General features: G+C 38.7%; 1 protein-coding gene across 1 annotated transcript in view; it reads left to right on the top strand.

Moving 5' to 3' along the window:
• The first annotated feature begins 15,401 nt into the window (after positions 1-15,401).
• LOC143177551 (uncharacterized) overlaps positions 15,402-26,446 on the top strand; it is a 422,101-nt gene continuing 411,056 nt past the window's right edge. Inside the window, exon 1 of the mRNA XM_076375538.1 lies at positions 15,402-15,536. Within this exon, the coding sequence (XP_076231653.1) occupies positions 15,525-15,536 (12 nt within the window). The 5' untranslated portion in view covers positions 15,402-15,524. The remainder of the gene's footprint in view (positions 15,537-26,446) is intronic.

Raw genomic sequence — 26,446 nt, 5'->3', positions numbered from 1 at the left:
GAAAACCTGTAAACAGTCGTAATTCGAACTCAGGATTTGCAAATTCCCAGACGGACGATTAGACTTCCTTCTTTGCTATTCTGCTACACGAAGAAAGTACGGAACTTTAATTACTCATATCTTTAATGAGTATCCAGTAACAACATCTACTATTTTACAAATAGAATTAGCATACTATCACTCTGCAAAAGCACATTAAAATTGGAGTCGACAACTTGGAGTGCTTCTCTTGTGACTCTCAGGAGACTCTTTAAGTACTTAAACTAATACACCTAGATTTCTATTTACACGGTGGACGTGTACCATGTAAAAATATCGCATAGAGTCGTGCAAAAATTGATTTCCAAGTTGTAAAATGGTAAGTTGCACCTTGTAAATGAATTTTTACACGAGTCTTTTTACACGATTTTTTTTTTGCACGGTACAGTTCCACCGTGTAAAAAGAGATCCAGGTGTAATAAAGATTACGAAGAATTTTAATGTGGATTCTGTAGTAAATCAAGCTCTGAGATAGCAAGGCTGTAATCGATCTGTAGCGTGGTCATAAAATCGTCAGGAATTTTTTTTATAAGTAATCGTAAAGATGCGTATAGTGCAAAAGTATATGACAAAATATATCCAATTCATTTTTTAAATTTGGTTTTAGTGGTATTCCATATATTCTGTAGGATAACATTATTTTGATTACAGGAAAAATATTTGAAACTCTTTCTGTTTAAAACTTTTACAATATAATATGCTTTGTATATTACGTACAATTCCTCACTTATTTATTAATTTTCCAGCACGAATTCTGTCTTGTAGACTTCAATTAGGGCTTCAAATGAAATTTACTGAAACTCTGTCAAGTTGTTTTACGTTACAGCCATATACAATGTTGCCAGATACCAGGACAAAATGTCTTCCAGTGACGTCATAGAGTAGAAGAGTGGAGGTACTACAGACAATGCAGTCAAATACCGCGTGGTATCCCCACTCTTCTACTTTATGACGCCACTGAGGCGTTTTGTCCCAGAATCTGGCAATACTGGTCACAGATATAATTTAATGGATATTTATAAATGATCATTCACAATTAACATGAAGGTTACACAAATATTTCCTTAGGACAAAGACTCTCTCATTGCATTTCACTAACTGCTCAAGAGATCGTACCTATCATAAACTCTAACACCAACATTCTTCTCTTTCTCTTTTAATCTAATCGAACTAAGTGCTCCATACTCAAACCTCGCTTATTACAATGAAATCAACAAGTGAACACGGAAAAATACCTCACATTTTTGTTAACACCTTGCATATTAACACCTAGGTGCGTTCTACGCGGATCGACATGGCATTCGTTCATAAAAGTCTCCCGCCTCGACATGCTGTAATCCGGGACCTAAATCAGCTCGTTAATTTTCATTCTTTCACGTGGGACGATAAAATCTGATACAGGAGGGAGAGGTATGAGGCACACGTACGTGATCTACATTAACGCGTGACAGAATGAGAATTTCTTTTGCGGTACGCTGAGATATACACGTGTATATGGATACATATGGTAAATCGCGAACGGGCGTATGTATCTATATGCACGACACGGTATCCTAAGCTCGATGCATTCCTATTAACGCGTTATTATACACCGCGTATTAGAAACCGCGCTTACGAGCCGTTAACGCGTTCACACGCGTCTACGGGACATTCTACGAGCCTTGTAACACGATGGAACGAGCGTGTTTTGTGAAAATATTCATATTAGCCTCCGCAACAGATACGTGTTAATCCTGAATTCACGTCTGGTCGTTGCTTTTTCAGAATGTTGCTGATAAATTTGTCGTGCTTTTCATGTCGATGAAATATCGCAATCTGCCCGCGGTGTTACGAATACTCGCGAAGCACAGTAAATTGTGCAAACGTGCCGTCAGTTCATTGCACTTCAACTTTTGGCAAATACAGCGAGTCGGAAAATTGCTCGTGATTGATGAAATAAATTGTTCGAACTCTCAATTACGGGCACCCAATTTTAAGATATGGAGACTTTGATTGAAATCTGTCGATATTGGATGTTTTTAAAATGAATGTGGCGTTAATTAGAACGTGAAAACGAGATTTGACATACATTTACAAGTTTCGGTATACAGTTTTTTATATTTAATTCAGAGCAATGATAAAAGTATCAGACTCTGTGTTAATAGTTAGTTAAGCATTAAATAGTGCGAAATTAAAACAGACAATTTTTATGTTTCTCTTTGTGAAGTGTGTGCAATCTTATCATCACAAAGTGAATATTTTATGTATCCAACTTTTTATCAATAAAGATTCGTCAACAGGAAAGTAGTATATTTTCAAACGAAAAAGAACACTGAAATTTTCTCAAAAATATGTACAAAATTTAATCTTTAGTACACTATTTGCCATTTGAATAAATATGCCTACATAATACGTCTAAGAATCCAGATAATCAGTGAGAAATGCGGAGTAAAGCAAACGAGTTGAGCCTGAAAAGAAATCAGTCTGTGCCAACAGCTCTGTGATTCACCGGCTGCACAAACCCCAACACACGTATCGAATGCAAACGTGCATCGTTGTGCGTGCCATGTACTTAGGCCGAAGTGTCGCCAAGTTTGCCCCCAAGTATGCTAACGCACGATTCGCTTTCGAAACTAATCGATAAGATCTCCGACAGGCAGATTTCAAGTTAATGTCCATGCGGAGGCGCGCGCAGCCACGAACCTGGCTTATTAATGCGCATCGCGCAGGCTGGTTCTAATGTTATGGCTAGAGTGGAGATTTTTATGTGAAATCAGATTTTTTATAGACTCATTTTAGAAAAGGAAATCTGAGCAGAAACCTGTCAGATAACTCACGACGTCTTGAAGACGTCTATTTTATGTCTATCATATGCCTGAACGTTTTACGACATCATTATTGATCTTATTAATCTCACGACATTTGATCGTCTTGAAAACATCCGACAGTGTACCTACGTCTTAAAGACTTCCGAAATTTATGTTGATAAGATGTCTTACAGACACACTACATGCACGTCTTAAAGCTTACGCTTATGGACGTCTTAAGGATGTTTATTTTATATCCACTATATGCCTGAGCGTCTTACGAGATAATTATTAATCTTATTAATCTTATGATATTTGATCGTCTTAAAAACATCCGACAGTGTACTTACGTCTTAAAGACTTCCGAAATTTACGTTCTTAAGACGTTTTAAAGGCACACTATATGCACAACTTAAAGATTTACGTTTTTAGACGTCTTAAAGTCGTCTATTTTTTGTCTGACCATCTTATAGACGTAATTTGAGCGTCTTTAAGACGTCTTATGAATGTCATTTAAGACGTTTGAAAGACCTACTGATTTGTAACTTTGGACTTCCCTGGATGGCTTTAAAATGATTTTAATACGTCTCTGTGCTACAAAGACTGTTTCTTTTTTTAAATATCTTGATGCTAAGTTTCTTTTAGATAAAAATCTCCCATTGATTTTCAACTTAGAAAATCTTCATTTGGAGAAGTCACTTTAAGCGATCTTTGCAATTAAAAATCAACGAACCAAGGAACATGAGATTTTTCCTCGAGGTTCTTTTGATAGAGTCGTCCGATGTTACACTTTCTAATACGATGATGAGCAGGTGGTAGCCACTCGCTGTCTGCAATTAGTTTAATTAACGGCGTCGATGCACAACACGTAAAAGAGACGACTATCATTTCACTATTGCTGATAAGATTAATTGTGGAAAAGTGATGGAGCTGAATGGCAAGGAATTATTCACGATGGATCTGAATGATATTATATTACCATTATTTATGAGGATTAATCGATTATGGGAGTTGGATGAAAGTAGAATTATTTGAGAGATTAATACTTTAATAGTAAATTAGAGAATGGAGGAGGGAGCATTATAGTATACACATTTTTAGATTTCTTCCAATAGAACCAAATAAACTTCGATGAACCTGTGCCCCCACAGTTTCTCAAGAAAAACATTCATAACTAACACTATTTTTTGGTACTCCAGTATAAACAACCCTTCTAAACACGAAAGCTAGATTAATAGAATCATTATTTTAAATACTCTCTATAAAATTCATTACCTGCACGACTCAATGGAACACTGCCTAAACCTAAGACAGTGTTTATTGTAGATTTGCATGGCGTCACTCGCCCAACTGGAGCCTCTACTTCTACTTTTAAATGACTCCGATTTAGCAATCGTCGGTCGGGCACAGTGTTTGCGTCTCGTGTTATCTCGTGTCCATACGATAACGCAGTCTGCAGCGAATTCTATATTAAGAAGCTTAAGTCGGTGTTAGCTTTGTTGCACGTGCGACCTGATGGTATATTAAGTAGATGCATGTGGAAATCACGGAAATAACCGATCACGCAATTAATAGCACACGCGTGTACAACTCGTTTCGCGTTCTGACGCTAGAGCAGTTTCCTTGACAATGCACAGTATTCGGAAATTGCCATTTGGCTGTGAAAAGATTTAAAAAATTTAGAAGAAAAGTTGCAGAGTATGAGTTGTACAATAGATACTAATAAACAAATTTTGAAAACAGTTTATTTTCACGGCGAAATCAAGGTCACCTTGGGTTTTACAGATAGGAACACATATTTTTCTTTTTACCACATTGTAGAAGATATCGAGACGAATACGAAACATAGTAAAAATGTCATTTTCTCCATGAAAATAAACTGTTTTCGAAATTTTTTTCAGTGGTATCTATTGTACACTCCATGCCCTGCAACTTTTGTTCTAAGCTTCTTTTTGTCAGATGACTGTAAGTAGATGAAAAATCGTGCGTCGCGTTAGAGGTACAGTGGCTCCGGGTTAATTGATCGAAATTTCCCCGAGATAATTGACCGTCACTATCCCCACCACTTTTTGGAAGTGACTTCGCCAATTTACGAATTTAATTTCAATTTTAATAATTTATAAATTTCACGAATTTAAAGAAAATAAGCGTGACCTCCCTGAACGAGACTCCTTACTCATTACGTCGTATATCGATATCTTATTCGCACTCATTCTTTATCACTCTTCCTATTTATCCATTCTAAGATGAACGACTCTGAAAAAGAAAACACTGGGGACATTCCTAAAAATAAGGTAACTGTCCCAGTACCTCAACACAAACGCTAACATTATTTCATTTTGAGCTTGAATTCTCATATACCTAATAAAAGAACAAACAATAATACCATAAAATAGTATATACAGTTACTGAGGCACATTTCAAGTGTCTGAAAGTGTAGAAAAATAGCTAAAAATGTTGTTCAGTTACTGGGACATTTGGCATCTGAAGTGTCCAGGTACTGAGACATTTGGCATCTGAAGTGTCCAGGTACTGAGAAATTTGGCATTTGAAGTGTCCAGGTACTGGGACATTTGGCATCTGAAGTGTCCAGGTACTGGACCATTTGGCATCTGAAGTGTCCAGGTACTGGGACATTTGGCAACTGAAGTGTCCAGGTACTGATGCATATTTGGCATCTGAAGTGTCCAGGTACTGATGCATATTTGGCATCTGAAGTGTCCAGGTACTGAGGTATATTTGGCACCTGAAGTGTCCAGGTACTGGGACATTTGGCATCTGAAGTGTCCAGGTACTGGGACATTTGGCATCTGAAGTGTCTAGGTACTGGGGCATTTTGCATCTGAAGTGTCCAGGTACTGAAACATTTGGTACCTGAAGTGTCCAGGTACTGGGACATTTACCTTAGACCTCCCCATATAATTAACCAGATCTCGTCTTAAAGCATGGCCAACTAACGCAGAACCACTGTAACACCCTGTATAGATTCGAAGCGACTCGAAACGTTTCAGTTGCCGTCACTGGCGACGTGGCAGGGCACGTCTGGCATTTGTCTCCGGATGTCTACGCGGCCGTACGTAAGAGTACGTACTGCTACGGTAGTTTTCAAGGCGAAAGGAGAGAAGGCCAGATAAGGTAATGTCCTGGCAATGGGTGCATGTGCTTTCGTTCACACGCGGATACGAGCGATCTACGGCGATCGTTATCTATCGTGTCCCCGGTATAACACAATTATTTGCACCGGTAGTACGGCCAGTACCTAACCCAGCTCCATGCAGATATCTGTTTCGACATGTCGGCGCACGGTAACGTATCGGGCGAGCGGGCAAAAAAGGGAAAAATGCGAGAAATGTCGTGCGTCAAAGCCGCTGTAAAATTTCAATGCGCCGCGACTGAATCTGTGCCACTCGAATAATTGTCCCGATTCAGTGGCTCATTCCTATCGACAGCGAATATCTGGTCGGTTTCTTTGGCACGTCAGATTTGCGGAACATGAAGGATTTTTTTAACGCTTGCGTTGTTTCGCTGACCTTTATTATTACGTTGGTGCATATGGGATGTTGAGGGCAGTAAGGGTGAACTCAATAAATACGAATTTCGAGAGAAATCTGTTTTATCGATGTTTTGTAAGAGCGAATGAAATAAAAAATATTTTTGAAATTGTTAAGTTCGCTCTTAGTACCCTCAACGTATCATATTAGCTATTCACGTTTCAGATTTGGTTAGTAGGTAATCGTGTGTAATTTTTGTATATTCAAGTTTTAGCTACCACTAGAATAAAAATTATTTATATATTAAAAGAACGATAATTCGTAAGTGTAAGTTTGGGGAACAAAGATGATACATATTGCAAAATTTTATGTTCCAGTTTGCGAAGTTTTTGTGTTTTTATTTTAGAAATTGCAATTTTTATTCATTCAAGATTTGCATATTGTGTAACTTAGTTATATAGAACATCCATGTTCCACGTTCTTCTAGCTTTTCCATTTTCCTTCGATACTTCTTAAGCGTTGAACAATACTAGTTTGATTTTAAATATCATCGTGTTACTTTACAAGAAAATTAGTATGTATCGAGTATCAAGTCGAATTATGTTCATAAATCTATCGGTTTACGAGTACATAAAAGTACTGGTATAAGAAAGTTTCAATTTCATAATCAGTTTACCATTAAATTCCTGTATCTCATTTAATTCCAAACAACATTACTAAATTATTATATTAATCGAGTCATCGCCGACAAGAAACTCATACTATTTATATACAGGCATGTAACCCCAGTTTCCATAGGAAAGTTAGAACCCATAACTTTCTACTCATTCCTAAAAATAACTGCAATTATAAGTGCACTTAAAGCGATTTTATAGAGTTCGTAACAATCTACTTAACAGGCCTCTTTACAGAACCGATTAACTAGAGACTCCATTATTTTCGTTACTCCTGCTCGCTTCTGCTTCCAATATACCCATTCCGAATTTTCGCCGCTTTTATGAGCCAGCGTTCGCGGGTACCCCGCGGTGCATTTCACACTCGCAGCGGTGCACTCTCGCGTCCAGCGAGCAGCAGGCTACCCGCTGCAATTATTCGAGGCGGTTCTTACGCCTCTAGCGTACGCACGCAAGTACACTCTATCGTATGCGTGCGTTGGAGCAGGTACATACTAGCTAGAGCAGGTCACTTTCGCTGCTGGCTCGAACTGTTCCAATGGTCGCGCACGCGCGCTGCTCCATTCATAAAGCTACAGAGCTCGTATAGAGCTGACTGGGGCACGTAGGTGTACCCCTCGTGGCCTTATAAATACGCAGAGAAACCGTACCAGCGATTTCTGACCCGATCTGTCTCTGATGCACGCCCCGCGATACTCTGAGCGAGGAAAAGCGCACGCTATCGGTCAAATGCATCTGGACTCTCGGCGAATGTGGGGTAATAGCATTCAAATGTTACTCGAATCTGTAAAATAGCGAAGGGTAGCGGTTTTTATGGTACACCATTTTCTTGCGGAACGAACGAAGTTAAAAATAAAGAATTATTGATTTTATATCTTACCAATAGCATCTTGGTTAAAATTAAATGCGCGTGGCATGGATGCATTCTCCGCGGTTAAACATTATAGGCTTGAAGTAGTCGTGGGAATCTCTCTTACGAGATTTTTAATTGTCTCCGAGATAATTTTATTGCAAGTTTCTTGCAGGCACTTCATGCATAGCTTTATGATATAGGAAGATAGTTTCACTAGGCTTGGCATTTGTGGGCTCGATTTCGTTATTTCATGTTAGATAAACTAGTTTATACATGAAACTTAACCCTTAAGTGGTACGGTCAGTATTATAATGTAATATAATAGTGATCGCTGTTTCATTATAAGAAATGGTTAGTAATGGTAAACAGAAAATTCACAGATCTTCAAATCATTGTCTATAAGCAGTTCACTGATATTTTACACAACAATATGCTTATCAAAACTGAGGTAATATAAGTTTCGTGACTACACCAACCAAGGGTTACTTTTATAGTATCATGATATTTTAGCTGTACTATAATATACTATACATAATAATAAATAGGATGGTTTATGTAAATAAAGCTACCTATATATCTATTTCACTTGCGATGATATAAAAAATACTTCGAAAAAAACATTCTTTGCAGTACTTTGGTCCCTTCATATTTTTAAAGTTACACGTAAAATGTATTTTGTGTCATCAGAATTAGAAAAAGAGATATTTAGATGGCCTTATTTAAATGGATCACCCTCGCCAGTTCCTTATAAGAAATGATCAGTACATAACAGTAATTAGAAAATTCACAGCTTTTCAAATTATTATCTACAAGTAATTCACTGATATTCTACACAATAGATATTAAAAGCGAGATAAATGCATACAAACGCTGTGACTCCATCATACCAAATAAGGATTAATCGTATGGTATCGTGATATTTTAGCCATACATTACACACAATAATAACAAATACTGCAATGATTATAAGTTCTGCTATCTGAAATTTCAATTACACGCTGTCGAAAGTGAGCAAGCGTGCCGCTTACAGCTGACAGCGTATGTAGATGCATGACTGATGATATCGGAGGCGTTAAACGCGATTGAAGCGCGTTTCAGTGGGTCGCGCAGAGATGCTGCGTTTACATAACGCGAAATTATTATGTAAAATACTGGCGCTGACTTTTACGCGTCCCTCGATCTATCTAGGCTTCCATGGTGCGCCGCGATTATGCGCAGTCATATCCACTGGAAGAGATATAATAGATGATCTAGTGTTCTGCATAGAAGGTTCTGCGCGAGCGGCGCGGCCGTTTATTCGTTAAACGCGAGGTTTCGTAACCTTTCAATTAAGAGTGGAGTTGCACGACGGTGCAACCGCGTTCTTAAAGTGGAAACCGTGAGCGTGGACCACGGAGACGGGTTCGACCTTAGACCATATACAGGGTGTTCGCGATTTAAACGGTCGAACTTTTTAGATATGAATTTAGAATCGTAAAACAAACAGATTTTTCCTCTGGAAGTACGCTCACAAATGCTTCCTTCGAGAGATAGTTATTGTTAGTGCTAAAGTTGTAGGATTTAACAATACATGCCATCGACATAATTCAGATTTATCACATTGATTCACATTCATAACTGTCATTATTATATATTGTTCAAAATTCAACCTTGGAGACAAGTTACACGCTTGCACTATTCTTAATTTTAATGTTTGAACGTTATTAATTGGTTGCTGGTACGCTATTTGCTTCACTACTCCTCAGACGAAAAAATTCTTCGATCTTAGTAGTATAAGTATACATGGTCTAAGTTTTGCCCAGTGTGACATCACACTTTAGCAATTATCTTTGCTTAGTTAAGCTCGTGGTTTTTCTGTACATGGCGGTGTCTAGTAGTACATATGGTCTAAGGGTTCGACACGACGAGGGACTCGTATTTGAACGACGATCATTCTCGCGATGACTTAGGATTAATTATCAGTCAGAAGTAGAATATTCTGCTAAGATCGATAACGACTGACGATCGATGCCTGTCCACGCGTCTCGCTTCGTCGGCTTATCGATAACATCGTCGAGGTGTTTATCTCGCGATAAGACCAACTGACGGCGATCGATCGCTGGATAGATCGATAATCGTCGATGTGCATTTGTTATGCAGACAAATTGTCACGTTTGCTGGGTCGCCGATTAGAAATTTGATAAAATCGATTCTGGTGAGAAGAAGAGGATTTTTATTTTTTGACGATTTTTCACGATATAAACAATGATTGAAAATTCATTTATTAGAATATTGAACGTGGTCATAAGGAAGAAAGTTTCTTTTCTTTTTTGTAAAAGAACACTATTCTAAATAATTTTTCTGTCGAATAATTTTGCAAATAAATTCTGCTTCTAGTAAAAAAATACGAATAAAATTGATTAGATATTCCTGAACAACGTGTACTTTTTCATTCGAATAACTTCACCCAACTCCGATTAGAAACGTTGCAGCGAGCATGAAAGGAGCGAGTTAAACGCGTTATGGAGGAAATACATTGAATGGGAAAACCTGGGAAATTCAATTTAATGGAAAAATGTAGTAGGTAACGCGTACCACGTATAAACGCGACTAACGCCTTTCAATAATTGAAGAAGTAGACGCTGTTACGTAACCAGGCGCGGCGTACATAATTTCTTGTCTACTTGTAGCTCATAGACGCTAGACGACCACGTAGCCTGAGGTCAAGTCCCGTCGTAGAACTTTTCTACGGAAATGTTTCGGGTTTTAACTTTTCATTACGTTGCATTACAACTTCTATTACACATGTGAAATTCTATCAAACCTATATGGAACTTTCCGCCTATTCGTTGCATTATAAAGTTCTTCTAACTTCGTATTCCTTCAGATATACAAACGTACAGTCATATTCTTTTCACTTTGTGAATTCACCAACTATTCCTTGTTTCTATTTTCAGTGGTATAAGGTTACGGAAGTTAGTACATACATACATCATACATATCGCACATGTATTGCAAAAGTGACATAACTTAAAAAGAGGGTAAGCAAGAAGCTACATATTTATGAGTTTAGGAGACAATTCTGTGGCTGTAAGGCAAAACTATCTAAGTCACGTGGTTCTGTTTTCGAGATACAGGTGTTTAATGTTTTCAGCTTTAATACTGTATTATGGACTTGTATCTTCTTGAACTCTTATTTTTAGGTAAGAAAATTCTTTTAATGTCCCTTGTTCCTCTTAAAAATATAAATTCTATATTCTAGATGTCAATTAAGGCCATAATTCGAATTTTATGAAAATGTGACATAGGTTGTTTTACCTTAGAACTACAGAATTATTTATTAAATATATAATATTGACATAAAGAGTAGTTTTACTTAATAGTTGTTGTATTACTTGAATAATTAGTCTAAAAAATAGCTATGTTGTACTTGTACTAAATGATTTTCTTGAAATTATTTAAATAATTTGTAATTCATAATTGAAGTGCTCTTTGAATAAATTCTATAATTTAGACGTTTAACTAGTAAACTTTTTATAATAAATAGAGATGCATTTGCTAAACTGATTCATAACTATAATTCAAATATCACGTTTTTAAGTTATGTCACTTTCGAAATACAAGTGCAATATGCAGGTATGTCGTTAAATCTTTATCTTGTCATGCTACCTCCAAATATTTAAAAAATTAAAACTTGTTATTTTATATTTGAGGACAGATTAGCTTCAACTTAATTCCATTGTCTGAATTAATATTAACTATGATTATTCATTAAAAAAGAATTGTTCACAACTTACTATTTCACTCTAATAATATAGAAAGTTCGTACCTGCATAATTTTGATTAATAATAGCCTCTCACAAAAATACTCACAATTTAATAAACTCCACAGTCACCAGTGCGCATTCATGATGCAGCGCATTGAATTGCACTGCAATACTGCACTCGTACTTTTCCCTTCCATTGTGCTTCGCACGTTCGAACACCGTCGCTACTGTTGCATTCATTCGATATATAATTATCGATATTTTTAACAGTCATGCAGCCTCGATCTTTTCTGATTCCACCAGGATCTATAGAGAGCTGCGTCGATCGTGTAAGCGCAGCCGCAGGAGCGCAAGGGCTACCGTCACTGGTCCGCCGTGAAAGTCCGCCAACGAAAGTGCGAACACCAGTGCAGTTTTTACTCACACTCCGTACGAAATGTTTGCGCACGCGGCATTATGCGTGCCGGATCTAGAATTCACCGTTAACGTAGATCGTTTCCTTGAGACAACGGCTGCAAAGCTGTGAAACAGATTTCACCTTGCCTCTCAATACGTCGCTTGGGGTGTTTCAGAACCGTGGGCGGGGGCTCGAGTGGTTGCTCGAGCTTGTGAAAAGGATCGCAAAGGTCTTTGTAAAGCGTGCGCTCCAAGGTTAGTCGGTTCACAGGCGCCGAGCGTTATTCTTGCGAAAGAAAAGCGCTCGGATTGTCGACCTTTCGTCTCGAGCGCGTTTCACTATTTTTTTTTTTATAATTAACGACTTATGATAACGAGCTGCGCTCGTCTGAACTATCGTATTTGAAATGTCGCAGCAGAAGCTGTGATACACTGCGATGTTACAATATTAACACCGTTTTTGGAGCGCGCCATTTTGACACGTTTCGAATTTTATGAGAAATTTATGAGATATTTTTTTTCTAACACTTATACTGACTTTTATCTATTTAATGAGATAAATGTATATTGAAATTCATTTTCTTCGAAACCTTCTAATTTTGATATTCTCTGTGTGTTATACCTGTCTCTACAGATTTGCAATTTGATGCAATAAGTAAAATATATATTGATGCTAGTAGACTGGCTTCACTCACTAAAGCATTACTGCAGTAATAAATCTAAATGTAATAAAAGAGTTAATTCTTTAAGAAAGTAACAGTCAAAATAAAATAGACAATATGTCGAGTGGTGATACTTTGAAAACCTACGTACTTTAGGTCGTGAACCACTAATGGAAGAGTATGCTAAATATAATAAGTTTAAAGAAATAATTTATATGTAGAATAATGTATTATTCATTTATCTAATGTATTAACTCTACAAAATAAAAATATTTAGAATAAATATAAATATTTTTATTTTGTGAAATTAATACATTAGGTAAATGAGCGTTCCATTCAAACTATTATAATTATATCACACTGACAAAAGCTATACTTCCATAAAAAAAAGAAATCACAGAATTAGCCCTTCCTCTAAGACCATCAAAGCAGTGAACCCTCTCCAACAGAAACACAGCCTCATGAATGCAACACAGCAACAAAAGGGTACATACGGTATCAAAAGATCAAGAAATGAACACTTTCAAAAATCTCTCATCAACATAATACACTAGCTTTATATATTCGAAGTACCCACACGGTAACTCGATTGAACGATAAAGCAGTTTCGAGCAGTTTATAATTAAAGCTCCGTCAGGTTAATACGCACTATGCTTTCTGCAAATTACAAGGTGCATTAATGGTGCCTGCATATGGCGGAAAATGGGGGCCTGGATAAACTGGGAATTTTCTCACAACGGTTTGATAACGATCTAAAATAACGTGTGCAGAGGAACGTTAATTAATACACAAAGTGTTTAGCGGTCGATCGGCTCGCTGGGATACTCGATTAAGGGAGAGGTTCACGCGCAGGGCGCGGTGGCTAGAAATTGTGCATCTTGGGGCAGCGAGCTGCGATCTATTCTCTCGGCTATTAGTGTTAATCGATTATAGCGTGACGGATCGAATGATTTAAATAAAGACCGGGTGCGTCACGGGCCTGGCTCAGTACTGTCGACCGCGCCCGACAAAATGATGCCATTGCGTTTACTCATTATTACGCCCAATGCCAGTGATTCCACTAGAGAGTAGAGTAACTTGTTGCTCGGCAGCTTGGGAGGTCCTGGTGATAACTGTGATTTCCTAACACGTTTCCAAAGGAACAGAGAAGTACATAAATCGGGCAGCGTGCTTGATTCTTTCAATATCTGTGATTCGCAGGAAATAAGGCACAAAATCCTAGTTCTTACTAGTTTGTTTTTGAATTCTTTTCTAGGTGAGGAAGTAGCAGGATATGGGACTATAGGTAACATATCTATAGCGATGAAAATTATTAGATAATTTTCATTCTATAATAATTTTAATTCTTAATAATTTTCTTCTTTGACTTAAGATCAGTTTATAGACAGTGATATCAGTAAAACTAAGATTGTTGATGAAGGGTTATTGTCCATAATTTTTTATTTGAGATTCTTAAATGTTTCTAGTAAAAGGGATGTAATAGCGAATTTACTTTGGAATGTAAATCAAATTGAATCTGGAATACCTGAAACACTGGTCTAGAATTTGTTGTACTTCAGCGGTCTACAATGTTGCAAGTAACGATTTGATTAATTAACGATGAATGCGCAGTCGTGCTTTCTGCCTCTAAGACTACATAGTACACTATAATCATGAACACTAGAATTAAGAATAATTAAAGTGTCTGTACTATTCTGACCTTATTTCTACTAGAGCACTAAAAAGAAACTAATATCCAACTTCATTCATTATTATTTCAGCAAGCAACATATTCCTCAAAATATGAATACTCTAATTTGTATTTTATAAACACATAATTAAACAATTCTCCATTATTAGAACGAATTTCACGATCGAAAAGAAATTCGAATTTCGAGCGTTTCTCAAAGCTAAACTTAAATAAAAGATGACTAACGCGCGAGGTATTCCTCAAACGTTCACAGAACTCGAACTTCGCCAAGAGCGTTTCGAAGCAATTCACCCAGAAACGTATGCCTCCTGGTACTCCGAGCGAACTCGTTACTCAAGCCAATAATACTGCTAATTACGGGCAGGTTAATCGTTAATTGACCAAAGAAAGAAGTTGACTTTGTATCGTATAATATTTATAGCGACTTTTAACGAGGATATTTAGAATGCAGACCGATTACTGGTCGGCATGCCGTGTTCCGTGACTCTAATTCAGCAGGGTCGAGGAACTAGTGGAATCGTGATAAAACCTTGCCGTTACTGCTTAGTTAAGTTTCCCGCGATCGTAACCGACTAATTTCTAATGCAGATACGTACGTTTGTATGTTGCAGGTGATGCACGCCGAACGGGCCAGTATTCATGCCAGTATGCCAATCAGATGCCAGTAGAGAACCAGTATCTGTATCTGTCGCTACCGATAGCCAATTAATAAGTTACTCTTAGATAGTCGAATTAACAGGCGGCACATCACCTTTTTGGATGTTCGCTCGCATAGAGTAGCGTCGATTTACGGAGGCGTAGCCCATTATTATACTCTAAATAACCGTGGACGAGCAATAAGGGTCGCAGCAGCGAGCAATCCATCCTATCTTTTCGTCCACTGTCCGCGAGCACAGTTCTCTCGTTCGTCAGTTGTCTCGTTTGGCTCCACTTTTTGTCAACGCTCAAAATCGTCAGTGACTAACGTGCTGCTCGCGGGAATATATAGGCGTCGATAATATTGGACAGCGCGACCGGGTTGTGATTATCGAAGTGGACTGACCGATCGATTTCTCGGCTGTGAAGTGAATTAATACCCCAGGAAAACGATCGAAACGGAGAAAGGAAGTGAACAGCGTACACACGGGCGAGCACGGTGGCTGGAAACGCTGACTTACTTCGAGAGCGCCAACCTGCAATCAAGGTTCATGGTTTTCATGGTGAGTCACTGTGTCTATTTCTGTTAATTGTAAAGGGGCCCTCGGACGATCGACATTTATTGTCGTTAATCGAGTAGTGATGAATGTAGGTATATTGTCTGCAAATGCGTACCTATTGCAAGTGCTGGATTGAAGATAAGTGAGATATTTACTTCTTAGTTGTCAGTCGGAGCACGTACCTTCTCTTGTGGGAAGAGCTTCCTGTAAGGAGCACTTTTTAGCGAGCCTTTGTCAGTTTGTGGAGCTCGTTGAACTACGTAAGAGTAGTTTATGATATCAAAAATTTAAGGTAAATGTCCCAATACCTGGACGCTTACAATGTCAAATGTCTCAGTGAGTGGACGACCTTTTTAGGGATTTATGTAGATGTTTTCACCCTTGGATTGCATCTCAGTAACAGAATATACTACTTCATGACTATATTTTTTAATTTTCTTTTTTTAGTGGTATCAGTGGTCTTTTATTAGAATTTAAGCTGGACATTAAATAAAATTAGTGTTAGTGCCCAGATTCAGGGACCTGTATGGTCACTGGGATATTTACCTTAGGACAGATTAGAAATTAAATTTATTTCTAATCTTCTTGAGGGATTTGAAGATTCAGAAATTTTCAAATTTCTCAAGTGGTCGAATATTCAAAATTTTAAATATAATACTTAAATATTCCATTTATTGAATAATACTAAGATTCCTAGATTCTCAAATATCGAGGGTCCCTTACCACAGTTACTATTTTATCTCTCGTCATTTTTTAATCGATTTCCTATCTTGCATCATGCATTGAACGCCACACAAAGTCACTACTAGGTCTCAGAACGAAAAAAATTTCAACGAGAACGCTGCAGCATTTTTACACCTGATTTCTCCTTGTTTCGCCATTTTTCTGCCCTTTGATCAGTCGGCCAATTACGAATCGACGACGGTCGAAACCCGTTACGAACCGCGCGACTTTATGCAAAATTGTTTCCCTGATCAGCCGCGCAGCGCCGCGGGCACAGCGAAATGTAGCACGTGTCACGTGCAATTTGCATAATGCGACATCGACACTTCACCAATGCGCCGGGACGTTATCTTTATACGCGTCGTATCGTTTCATATCGCGGATCATTGGATTATCGGGGAGCGCGGCTTAAACGGAACATCCGATAATGGTGAATTCGAGGAACTGAACTTGCCTCGTAAATATCGATAAACAAGGACTACCGAACGTATTGCAAACTTCCGCCTCGCGGAATTTATTCGCATTCCCCGCGGGCTCTTATCGTTAAGTTCAGAGGTAGTATTCAATGGACGTCGTCGTAACCCATTCAGATAAAGCGGGTTCATCGAATTCGACGGAATCGATACTCCGCGCGGCTATCGGGAATTCTTCGAGTTCCGAGCCGTGCTGTCGGGTCACGTTGGAAATCGATCGATTTTATTCCTGCAAGTATTTCGTTTCGGATTTCGAAACATGCTGTTTGACTGTCGAACGTGTTCTCGACTTTGACTTTTAATTTAGTATTATTCGAGCGAATGGTATTTTTTGGTATATTTTAATTAGTGTGGTGTAATAATATTGGGAAGGCATACTTTGTTTATCGAAGAGGAAGGAAGATATCGCGAGATTTATGTGAGTTTTATTGCGGAGACTTTTTACGGTGGAAAAGTAAAGGAAATGAGTCGAAAAGTTGAGCAGGCTACTTCAATTTTACAGTGGTTTTTATAATGTAAGAATGTAAGAACGTGAGATTGTATATTGATTATTGTGATTTGCTGGTATTATAAAGGATGATTTTCCTTTGAATTATTTCATCATATAATTATCTTACACTTGCATAAATATTTCCTGAAGGAATTTCTTACCATAAATTCTGATTTTGCTTGTAAGATCTAATTAAGATAAAAAATTACCTATCTGAAAATGAGCTATTAGATCTTGACATAAAGTTACTTTTCCCAAGCTAGTTTCACAATAAAAAATAGTAAATAGTTTACGAGGCTCATTATTCCATGTTATTGCTTTTTATCTTTACCTCAAGTAAAATTTGCTTAGATCTGATCTAAGCACTAGTTATAACATTAATAACTTTAGCTTTTGAAGACTTTCATTACTCATCAGATCAGATTCAGACCAGATAGTATTGCATAGAAAATTGAAAAGCTTACTCAATACTAAAAATCAAACATCGCCCTGATTACCATCACCTTCCTCGAGTGCTCTCCAGTGAAAGCTCTTCCATTCCTCTTCCCACAAATCAATCTCCACCAATCACTCAATAATCAACATTTAATAATCTACATACCTACACCTTGCAACCCCTGTCTAATTTCCAAATTTTTTTCCATCTTTACAACATTACAAGTCATCATCCCAAATTGTTTACTTCTAACCTCGCCGCCCCTTCAATCACGCTCGACGCCTTAACGCGCACAGCACAGCGCGTTAAGCAAATTAGTCGTCGTGGTGGACCATAAATTCCGAGTTGTGCTGCATAATGCTCGTCGCTAATTAAGAAAAGCGTCGAGTAAGGGCCTCGCGTCGATTCGTTCGATTTCTCCCGGTTATGCCGCTCGGTCTTGTTGCTCTTGCTGGGATATTTCGAGGGTGGAAGAGGAGACGCTGTAGGTGCAGGACCTTGGCGAGGAGAGAGGTACAGGAAGGGGGATCCAGCGGGCGGGTTACGGGTCAGCCACGGTGGAGCATTAATAATCGTTTACAATCTTTAAAGCAGGGTGTGGCGAGTGCGTTAACCCTCCTCTGCTTCCTTCTGTTCCTCCTACTCCCCCTGTTCCCTCTCTGCTTTTTCTTGCTCTCCTCGGTTCTTCGTGATCGCGTCCGTGTGGTGCACCGACCGAGCAAAACACGAGGAAAAAGTCCCTCGTTGCCTTCGTAAACCAGTTGGACGTATATATCGCGAAAAAGGATAATCAACAGTGAAAGGGTGCATCCTGGGCGCAGCGCTTTTATTTCTGGCGACGATTTTACTGCTATCGGAGAATTTATTTGTGGATTATTGAAAACTCTGTCGATTGCTTGTCAATAGCGTCCTTCGTCGGTAATTTAATCAGTTGTTTGTCAGACTTCGTATTCATTGGTTAGTGAATGGACGTCTAGTTATAGTCGCAGGCTCAGCGAGATTTTATTGAAATCTCTTGGGATGAATTTCAATGGCCCATATCTGCATTTATTTTTATGCGATCGTCAATATCGAGACCTGACACTTAAAAGGGAAGTCATGCGCTGTGCATTGTAAAATTGACTAGTAGTGAAAATCCTGATATCTATGTTTCTCGGGTTGCTTTTATGAAAATGGCGTCTAGTTAGTAGTTAAGTTAAGCTTTTCTGATGGGATTGAAGCTGAACAAGAGGTAAATCAGATTAGTATGGATAGTAATCAAGTTGATCCATTGCTTCAGATTATTGATTGTAGATCTAAATTAGACCCATTTTTGTGAAATAGACCTCATCAACCATGAAGCATGTCTGACTTGGCACTGATTCTACTATCAACGACCCCTACTCATGTCAGACAACGAAGTCAGTAGAATAGTAGAGTCAGACAAATTTCACGCAACTTTTAGGCGTTTTCACAACTCTAAAACAAAATTTCAAACGCCATTTTGTTATTCTTCATTTTCGTCCTATTTTGACATGTAGAATCACCCTCGAAATTTGCTTCAACAAATTCTCACTCACGTTCTTCACGAGACAAATATGCGCTACCAGCACACGCTATCAACTAACGATCACTAGATTATGAGCCTATACCTACTAAGGAAATCTCTGTAATACTCGTCCAACTACCTGGTACCTAATCGTGAATGTAAATATCTCGATATATGTATATGTTTAACGCGAGGCATCAGTCTTTATCGAAAGTACGGTCGTGTTTAGATGTCCCGATGGTTCATTTCGGAAGTAAAAGAGGAAGATTAAAACTGAGAAATTAACGTCGCTGGGAAACCCGACAAACCGGTATTCGTGAAGTCGTTCTGTGCATTTCGCGGCTTGCACCTCGGCGACCCCCTTCGAATAAACATTCTTTAGTAGGAAGTAAACAAGTTTATCTCAGGGGTATTTATTTAATTGCGCGTTGTCACTCGGTCAATTTATGTAGAAAAATTTCGTCGCGCACCTGCGAAATATTCGCATGGGGCTTCCGTTTGCGCCTGGATATAAGTCTCGCTTCGATGGCCATTTTTATGGTAACGAATGCGTTTCTGCGGCAACGAAGTTCCCATTTCTTTCAGATTCTTGCTATTTATTGGTCGTTTCGAGAAATTCATACGTACACAAATTTAATACTTCAGCTCGAACGGTTCGTCAAATGTTAAACGCGGTACGACGACGAGATCCCTTATCGCTTTTTTTTCTTAATATTACATTCGTTTAAGAGAGCTAATTTGTAATCACTTTGATATTGACCACATTGAGGCGCTGTGTTTCTTTTTTAATAGTATGGACAGTTGGCATTTCACGTGAATTGGAGAAAGCTGGTTCTGAGTAATTGCGATTTCTTCTTTTTTAAATTATTTTCCTTAGTGTTTCCCTGAAAGAGCTAATCTTTAGCTAGTACAGCGAGGTTATAGCATTTATATGAATTCAGTTTTGAATATTTCAAATGAGATTTCAAAATCACTAATATTCTTTTTCGTGGAATCTTATGTTTTTTTTTCGATACCTTTGTGGAGCATAAAAAAGCGAATTCAACGACCGTATTAATCATCATCATTTTGGTCATTTTATCTCTAGAAATTTGCATGTGGTAATTAAAATTATTTAAGGATTCATAACGAACGAGGAACTGTGAAGTGGCCATCTCGTTCATCTGACTTCACCTCATTGGATTTTTCCGCAATAAACCACATTTTTTAGTTTATGCTACAGAAAAAAATCTAATGGGGTGAGGTCAGGTGAACGAAATGACCACTACAAAATTCCTCGTTCGTTGTGAATTCTTAAATAATTTTAATCCTTGAGATGCAAATATTGCGACATAGAATGACCAAAATGATATGATGCATATGGTCATTGAATTCGTTTTTTATGCTCTACAAGGATATTTAAAAAATTATTTAGAAAAATACTGATGACCTTGAAATCTTGCAAAAAACATGAGCTTAAAAAATTGTCTTTCCCATCACTGCATTTCCCATACTGCATCTTGAAATAGTAAAATTTAGTTTTATGAACAATTTTGATAGAATAATAAATAACGGAAATATTTAGAGATCCTCTTTCTCGTGACTCGCCTTCTACAGTTCTGAGATTATTTAAAATTGACTAATTTTGGAGTTATACTATTCTTCAATTCATCAATTCATACACATGAAAAGACAATTTTCTAGAATATAAATGCACATGATACATATTCATCGTCATTCACTTGTTTCCAAGAATTCAAACTGCTACTCACAGGAAATCATGTATCAATTTTCCATACAACCAAATACTGCAATAGATATTTTACTATCCCATCAATTCCTATAATAAAGCCTCTACAATGATATCAAATCTCACACAATTCTCTGCTCCTATTCCAGCGGGTTCGACAATCGTTGACAAAGATCGCTGGCGAGTCGGTGAACGGAGGAATTCCCTGGGCCCTTTCTCCTCGGAGCATTATTAACGACCACGATAAATATGCGCGTTCTTTTCGCGAGCGCGACGAATCGACGAGTAGTCCCTGGCAAGAAAAAAAAATTCCCCCGTAGGAACTCGTTCCCGCAGCACGTGTGCCCCTATATCGGGTGGGCCCCGTGGAAATTGGTCGTCGGCCCCTTGGTCACCTTCCGCCGCTAAACGGGCGTCGTAGCCATTAACCCGCCCCCACCATCGGGGCCTGGGGGCCGCCACCTGCAGCGACGGGCCAGCATATTTAGCGTCGGGCCGAATTTAATAGAGGCCATTGCTCGGGCGTGTATCACGCGGTTGCATTCGCGAGGCGCATCAATAACATCCGCCGTGATGCATGGCATTAAGTATGCGCGCTAACCCCTTTGGAATTCAATTCGCGACTGTTGCCCGCCTCCATTCGAGCAGCCTCTGCCGCGTACGCTCACGGGTTCGAACGCATTTGCATCGTGACGCGCGCAACTCGGCGCGTGCTACGGTTATCTTTCGCCGTGACCTTCCACGATGCAACCTCACTGTTTTTGCCCTGTCCCGCGGCGTCCTTGATGGCCTCTTCGACTCTACGCGCGAGTATAGATCGATTGCAAACCACTTTTCGCGCCGCGGTCCGTGTCGCGGTAGATTGACGTAGTCTGGGACCCACGGGTCAGAGTTACGAGTTACGTGTCACTGGGGCGAGGGTCGACACTCGTATAAAAGGCAGAGAACGAGAGTGAGTCGAGCGGCTAAGTTTCTTGGTAATGACGTGGGTATTGTTGGACGACTGGGAAACATGAAATTTTTGTTGTGGAATTCAAGTGAACTTAATATTGTTGTTGATTGAGGTGATTTATGTTAATTATTAATGTATCTCGATGAGTTTAGTATTTTAGATTCAAATAATTCTTTACTTCAGTTTTGGAATTTAATTTTAATTTATTGTAGTGAGATCTTTTGTAATCTCATAACACTATCTTATCGTTAAGGTCTCAGCTGGTATGAGGGGTCAAAACTTTTCTACGAATTGAATTTTTAGTATTTAATATGAAAGATTTATTGAAGGAGGATTAGAAAGACTGATGAATTGACAAATTGTAAATTTCCTGTATAATATAGGTCATAGGTAATGTTGTATTGATATTCATGGGAACTAATAAGAGTAGAATGACAACGAGGTTCAGTAATTTGCAATTTTTTCTGCCTAAGGCTGCAGTTACAGCGGTGTATGTTCTTCCTGACGACCTGATGTTCTGACAATATTCATCTGTGAATCTTAATACCTTGATTGCTAATTTAGTACAAATTCTATCACTTTGACAGTGACTCCAACTTGAAAAAAAATTACTTTTAACTCATTTTTATATTTATTTTACAGTGTTCTCCCTCTAGTTAGCTATTGTTATAACTGTTTCTTAATATCGTTTATAATTCTATGGGTATGTTTAGTCACAATGATTTAGAAATTTCCATCTATACATGGGTGACACAGTAGCCAACCTATTAAAAAACTGGTAACGTTCCCACATATTCCTCTTTTCCGCAACAAACTATCAAGACCATTTCCAACCACTAAAATCCCATCAATGGCGTTCAACTATCACGTAACATTAAACGTTATTTGTACCCATTCTATAGAGGCGAGCGTTTCGAAGTGCACCATAAATATCGATATTACCGCGCTCGCGAGTCGCCTGGAAGTCAGTAAAAATTTCCCTCTCGTCACAAATGAACGTTTATCGGTCATATATCTCGACCAACCGGCGGGATACTCAACGGCCCTGAATGGCTCTCGAATAAATTCCGCCAAAGGGTGGAGACGGCTTAACGTTCGTAACACGCGTTGCTCGCGAATGTATCCCTCTCTTCTCTCCACCTCTCTCCCTTCGTCGCCCTTTTTCTCTCTGTTCCGCTCGGGAGGACATTAAAGAAGGAACGAAAGCCGCGGCAGCGATTCGAGGCCTGGCCTGTGTGCTCTATGGGACGTGAAAAATGAAAGAACAGCCGGCCGCGATTCATCACCCGCGTAGCGCGCGCGCTCCTCGTGAAAGTGATGCATGCCCTTTGTCAAAGACGATACGTTGAGTGCCATTTGTTCCCTGGGCTCAAATGTGGCTGGTAATGCACCTAATTTCCATTCGTTTTATCGACGGTACGCGCTGCCGAATCTTCTTGCTCCTTTTGGACCTCTGGGCCTCGAGGCTTTAATTGGGCCAGGCCCATGGGCGGGGATCGTCATTTTATCAACGGGGTTGTTTAGTGGCGCGAATGAAGATCGAAAATGTGGGGTTAATGGAAGGTTGCCATCGTTCACGGCGAACATTCTTGCGTTGTTATTGAATTTTTCAGCGGGGCTGGAAGACAGTGTTTCATTGGGGTTTATTAATGGCAACTGAGCGTGGAACGGTGTTTGAAGTGTTCACGCTTTGGCTGCGGCGTGTTTGAAGCGGGAATTTGTCGACTGTGTACCTATTTTTTGATAGCTTCGTTTTTACTTGTCACAGTTGTTACTGTGATAGAGAGGAATTAAATGAGGAACCTAAATAATTAGATTAGACTGCGGATGTTTATGTAGATTCCTATGTTGGTGAACCTGTAGATGTGTTACCTTCTTAACGATTTAAAGATACTTGAAATATGTTTTTAAAGACGACATTTTAGGGAACTTTTTCTTCATATATACAGGGTGTTCCGAAATTCGTGGTATAAATCTTCTGGTCAGGCTTCAGTTTTGGAGTTATAAGTACGCAATACTACTCTGGTGATTATAGATTAGTAAGGCTACCTCACGAATTTCTTTACAGGTTTACTTTTATCTTGATAAACACAATTAGAGAAATGATATTTAATTAGGAATTAGTTTCCACTTTCAAATATTAAAAATTGTATTTAACTTTCGATATTTTGTACATTTTGCGGATTGTATGCATATTGCAGTTTTTTGCATGTTGAAATTTCCCATAAATGCATAAAAATCAGAATTTCGAAGGTTTCACAAATTGGCGACGTTTCTCCAAGATTTACTGTCTCCAAATACAGAGAAATCTTGAAAATAATGGAACATCTTAATAATACCAACAGGGATACAGGAAATCATTTAAATCCAATCTGGAGCTCCCACTTCTCAGTTTCTTTTTAATTGCTCAGCTAACCAATCAAGAAACACCTCTGATTCATGCGCAATGAACTGTAACATGAGCAGGAATACTAGCCACACACCAGTATCAGTGTGTCATTCAATCAGAACACTCTCTCAAAAAAAGACGGCTTATTTCCTAAGGCCTCAACAGTGAAAACTAAATATGTAGGTATATACAGTACATCAAAGTCGACACAAATAGTTGTGCAGGTGGTTATGAAAGTGACGTAAGCTCAACAGTTTTCTCAAATTTATATTTTCATTCTTTCGTGATTTCTCTTGCTATAGGTAAACAACCAACACTTTTGTCAGTTTGACTAAAAGTCAAATACAGACAAAAAATCCTTCTTTGTCTGCCTAATAGAGAAGAAGACAATCGATATATAAAATTCTATTAAGAATCTAATCAACCTTCACTTAGACCAGCAAAATTGTCGATCATGTACGCCTAAGCTTATTCTCATACGATTCAAATACTAAAATAACTTCTTTTAATCCTTAGTCTTACACCACTTGCACAATCTCCAGCACAGTCGTTGCAAAAAATTCCAGTTGACTGATTTTCACACCGAGTCCTCCAATTGCTCCCCTACGCCACTGACTCCTCAATTGTCCCAGCGAATATAAACCGAATTTAAGCTCTGGAATAAATGCGCGTCGCCACAGAGACTCGACACCACACGAGGCGACTCACACTTTCACAGTGGACTGTGTTTCTCTGGATTTCACGGCGTTGTTCGCGTCAATTGTAGATTTCTCGTAACGCGGGGAAGGGCTCAGCGGTCGCGAGTGAATTATCGTAATCGCGTGGCGGGAAGGCGACGAAGAGGAAGGAGAACAGAGAAACGTTTACGTAATGTCGACGGATAAATTCGGGTTAAACTGGCATGCGCAGCTATAGCGAGGATCTCGGCGGTGTCAGCGATGGGGCCAAGGGAGACGAGGGGAGAGTACAGCGAATGCAGATGGGAATATTTTTTTTTTTTTGGTCGGCGCCTGAAATAATGTGGTCCCCAATTAGTAAGCATTCAGGGAAGTCTGGTGACAACCGCGCGTTTGTTAACGTACTTTAGGACCTGCCTCACTTTGATCCGCGCCACACGCTTGGTACTTTGGCGCAAATGTTGGGGAGACAGAGGGGATGTCGTTCGGGCTATATTTAAGACGCGGCACGTGTTGGTTATTGCACAACGAGTGCAACATTCGCTCGAGCGCGGCTGTAGGTATTCGTCGTTGCTCGTGGCGCGGTGAACGATTTAATTGAATTAATTCGACGTTTGGGGACAGGTTTCCATGAATTCTCGAAACGATAGGGTTTTCAGTATTGGCGTGGCTGGTGTTGGCCACTATCGATGGCACAGATCTGATCGATAAGTATTCCTCGATGATGGGTGCGCTTGCATATGCATGAAGCGTGTAATTGGAATTTATTCACTGGTTGCTTAGGCAAACAGTAATTAAAGAGGCGCTATAGCAAGTATATCGATGATCGAGGAAAATCGCGTTTTTTTTTTCGTTCTGGTAAAAAGTGACTGTACTTACGTGGTGATAAATCATGTGTTTGTTGTAGAAAGATTTTATCTACTGTGTTGACGTTTGTATACTATGTATCTGGGCTCTTTTTATTATGATGTATGCACATATGGAATGTTGATGCAAGTTTAATGTGTGTAAGGGTGCACTAGTTTTATTTGTTGTTATTAATTGTTACAAAGTCGGTATAAAGGCTGCAAGAATCTTATTTAGAACAAAGTGTAGAAGGTGTTACGTGTATTGTTTGTGCATTAGTTTGCTCGAATAACTTACTTCTTTTAGAAGGTCTTTTAGTATTGTAGTTTCAAGGGTATATCTATGGTTCTAAGGTAAAACCACCTATATCAAATTTTCAGAAAATTCGAGTGAGGGTTTTAATTGTGATTTAGAATATAGAATTTATATTTTCAGAAAAAGAGGATATTAAAAGAATTTTTCGACTTAAAAATAAGGGTTCAAGAAGACACAAGTCCATAAGATAGTATTGAAAAGTTGAAAACTGTAAACGTCAATATCTCGAGGACAAAAATATGTGACCTAGGTTATTTTTTGTCTTACAACCACATGTATATGGAATTATTACCTATTCACGATGAAATTGTGTAGATAGCAATTTAGAACATGGTTTCTACATTCTGTGGAATTA

Source organism: Calliopsis andreniformis, chromosome 1, assembly GCF_051401765.1.
Source record: "Calliopsis andreniformis isolate RMS-2024a chromosome 1, iyCalAndr_principal, whole genome shotgun sequence".
In the NCBI taxonomy this organism is placed as follows: domain Eukaryota; kingdom Metazoa; phylum Arthropoda; class Insecta; order Hymenoptera; family Andrenidae; genus Calliopsis; species Calliopsis andreniformis.
This window is presented reverse-complemented; position numbering and strand designations above follow the sequence as displayed.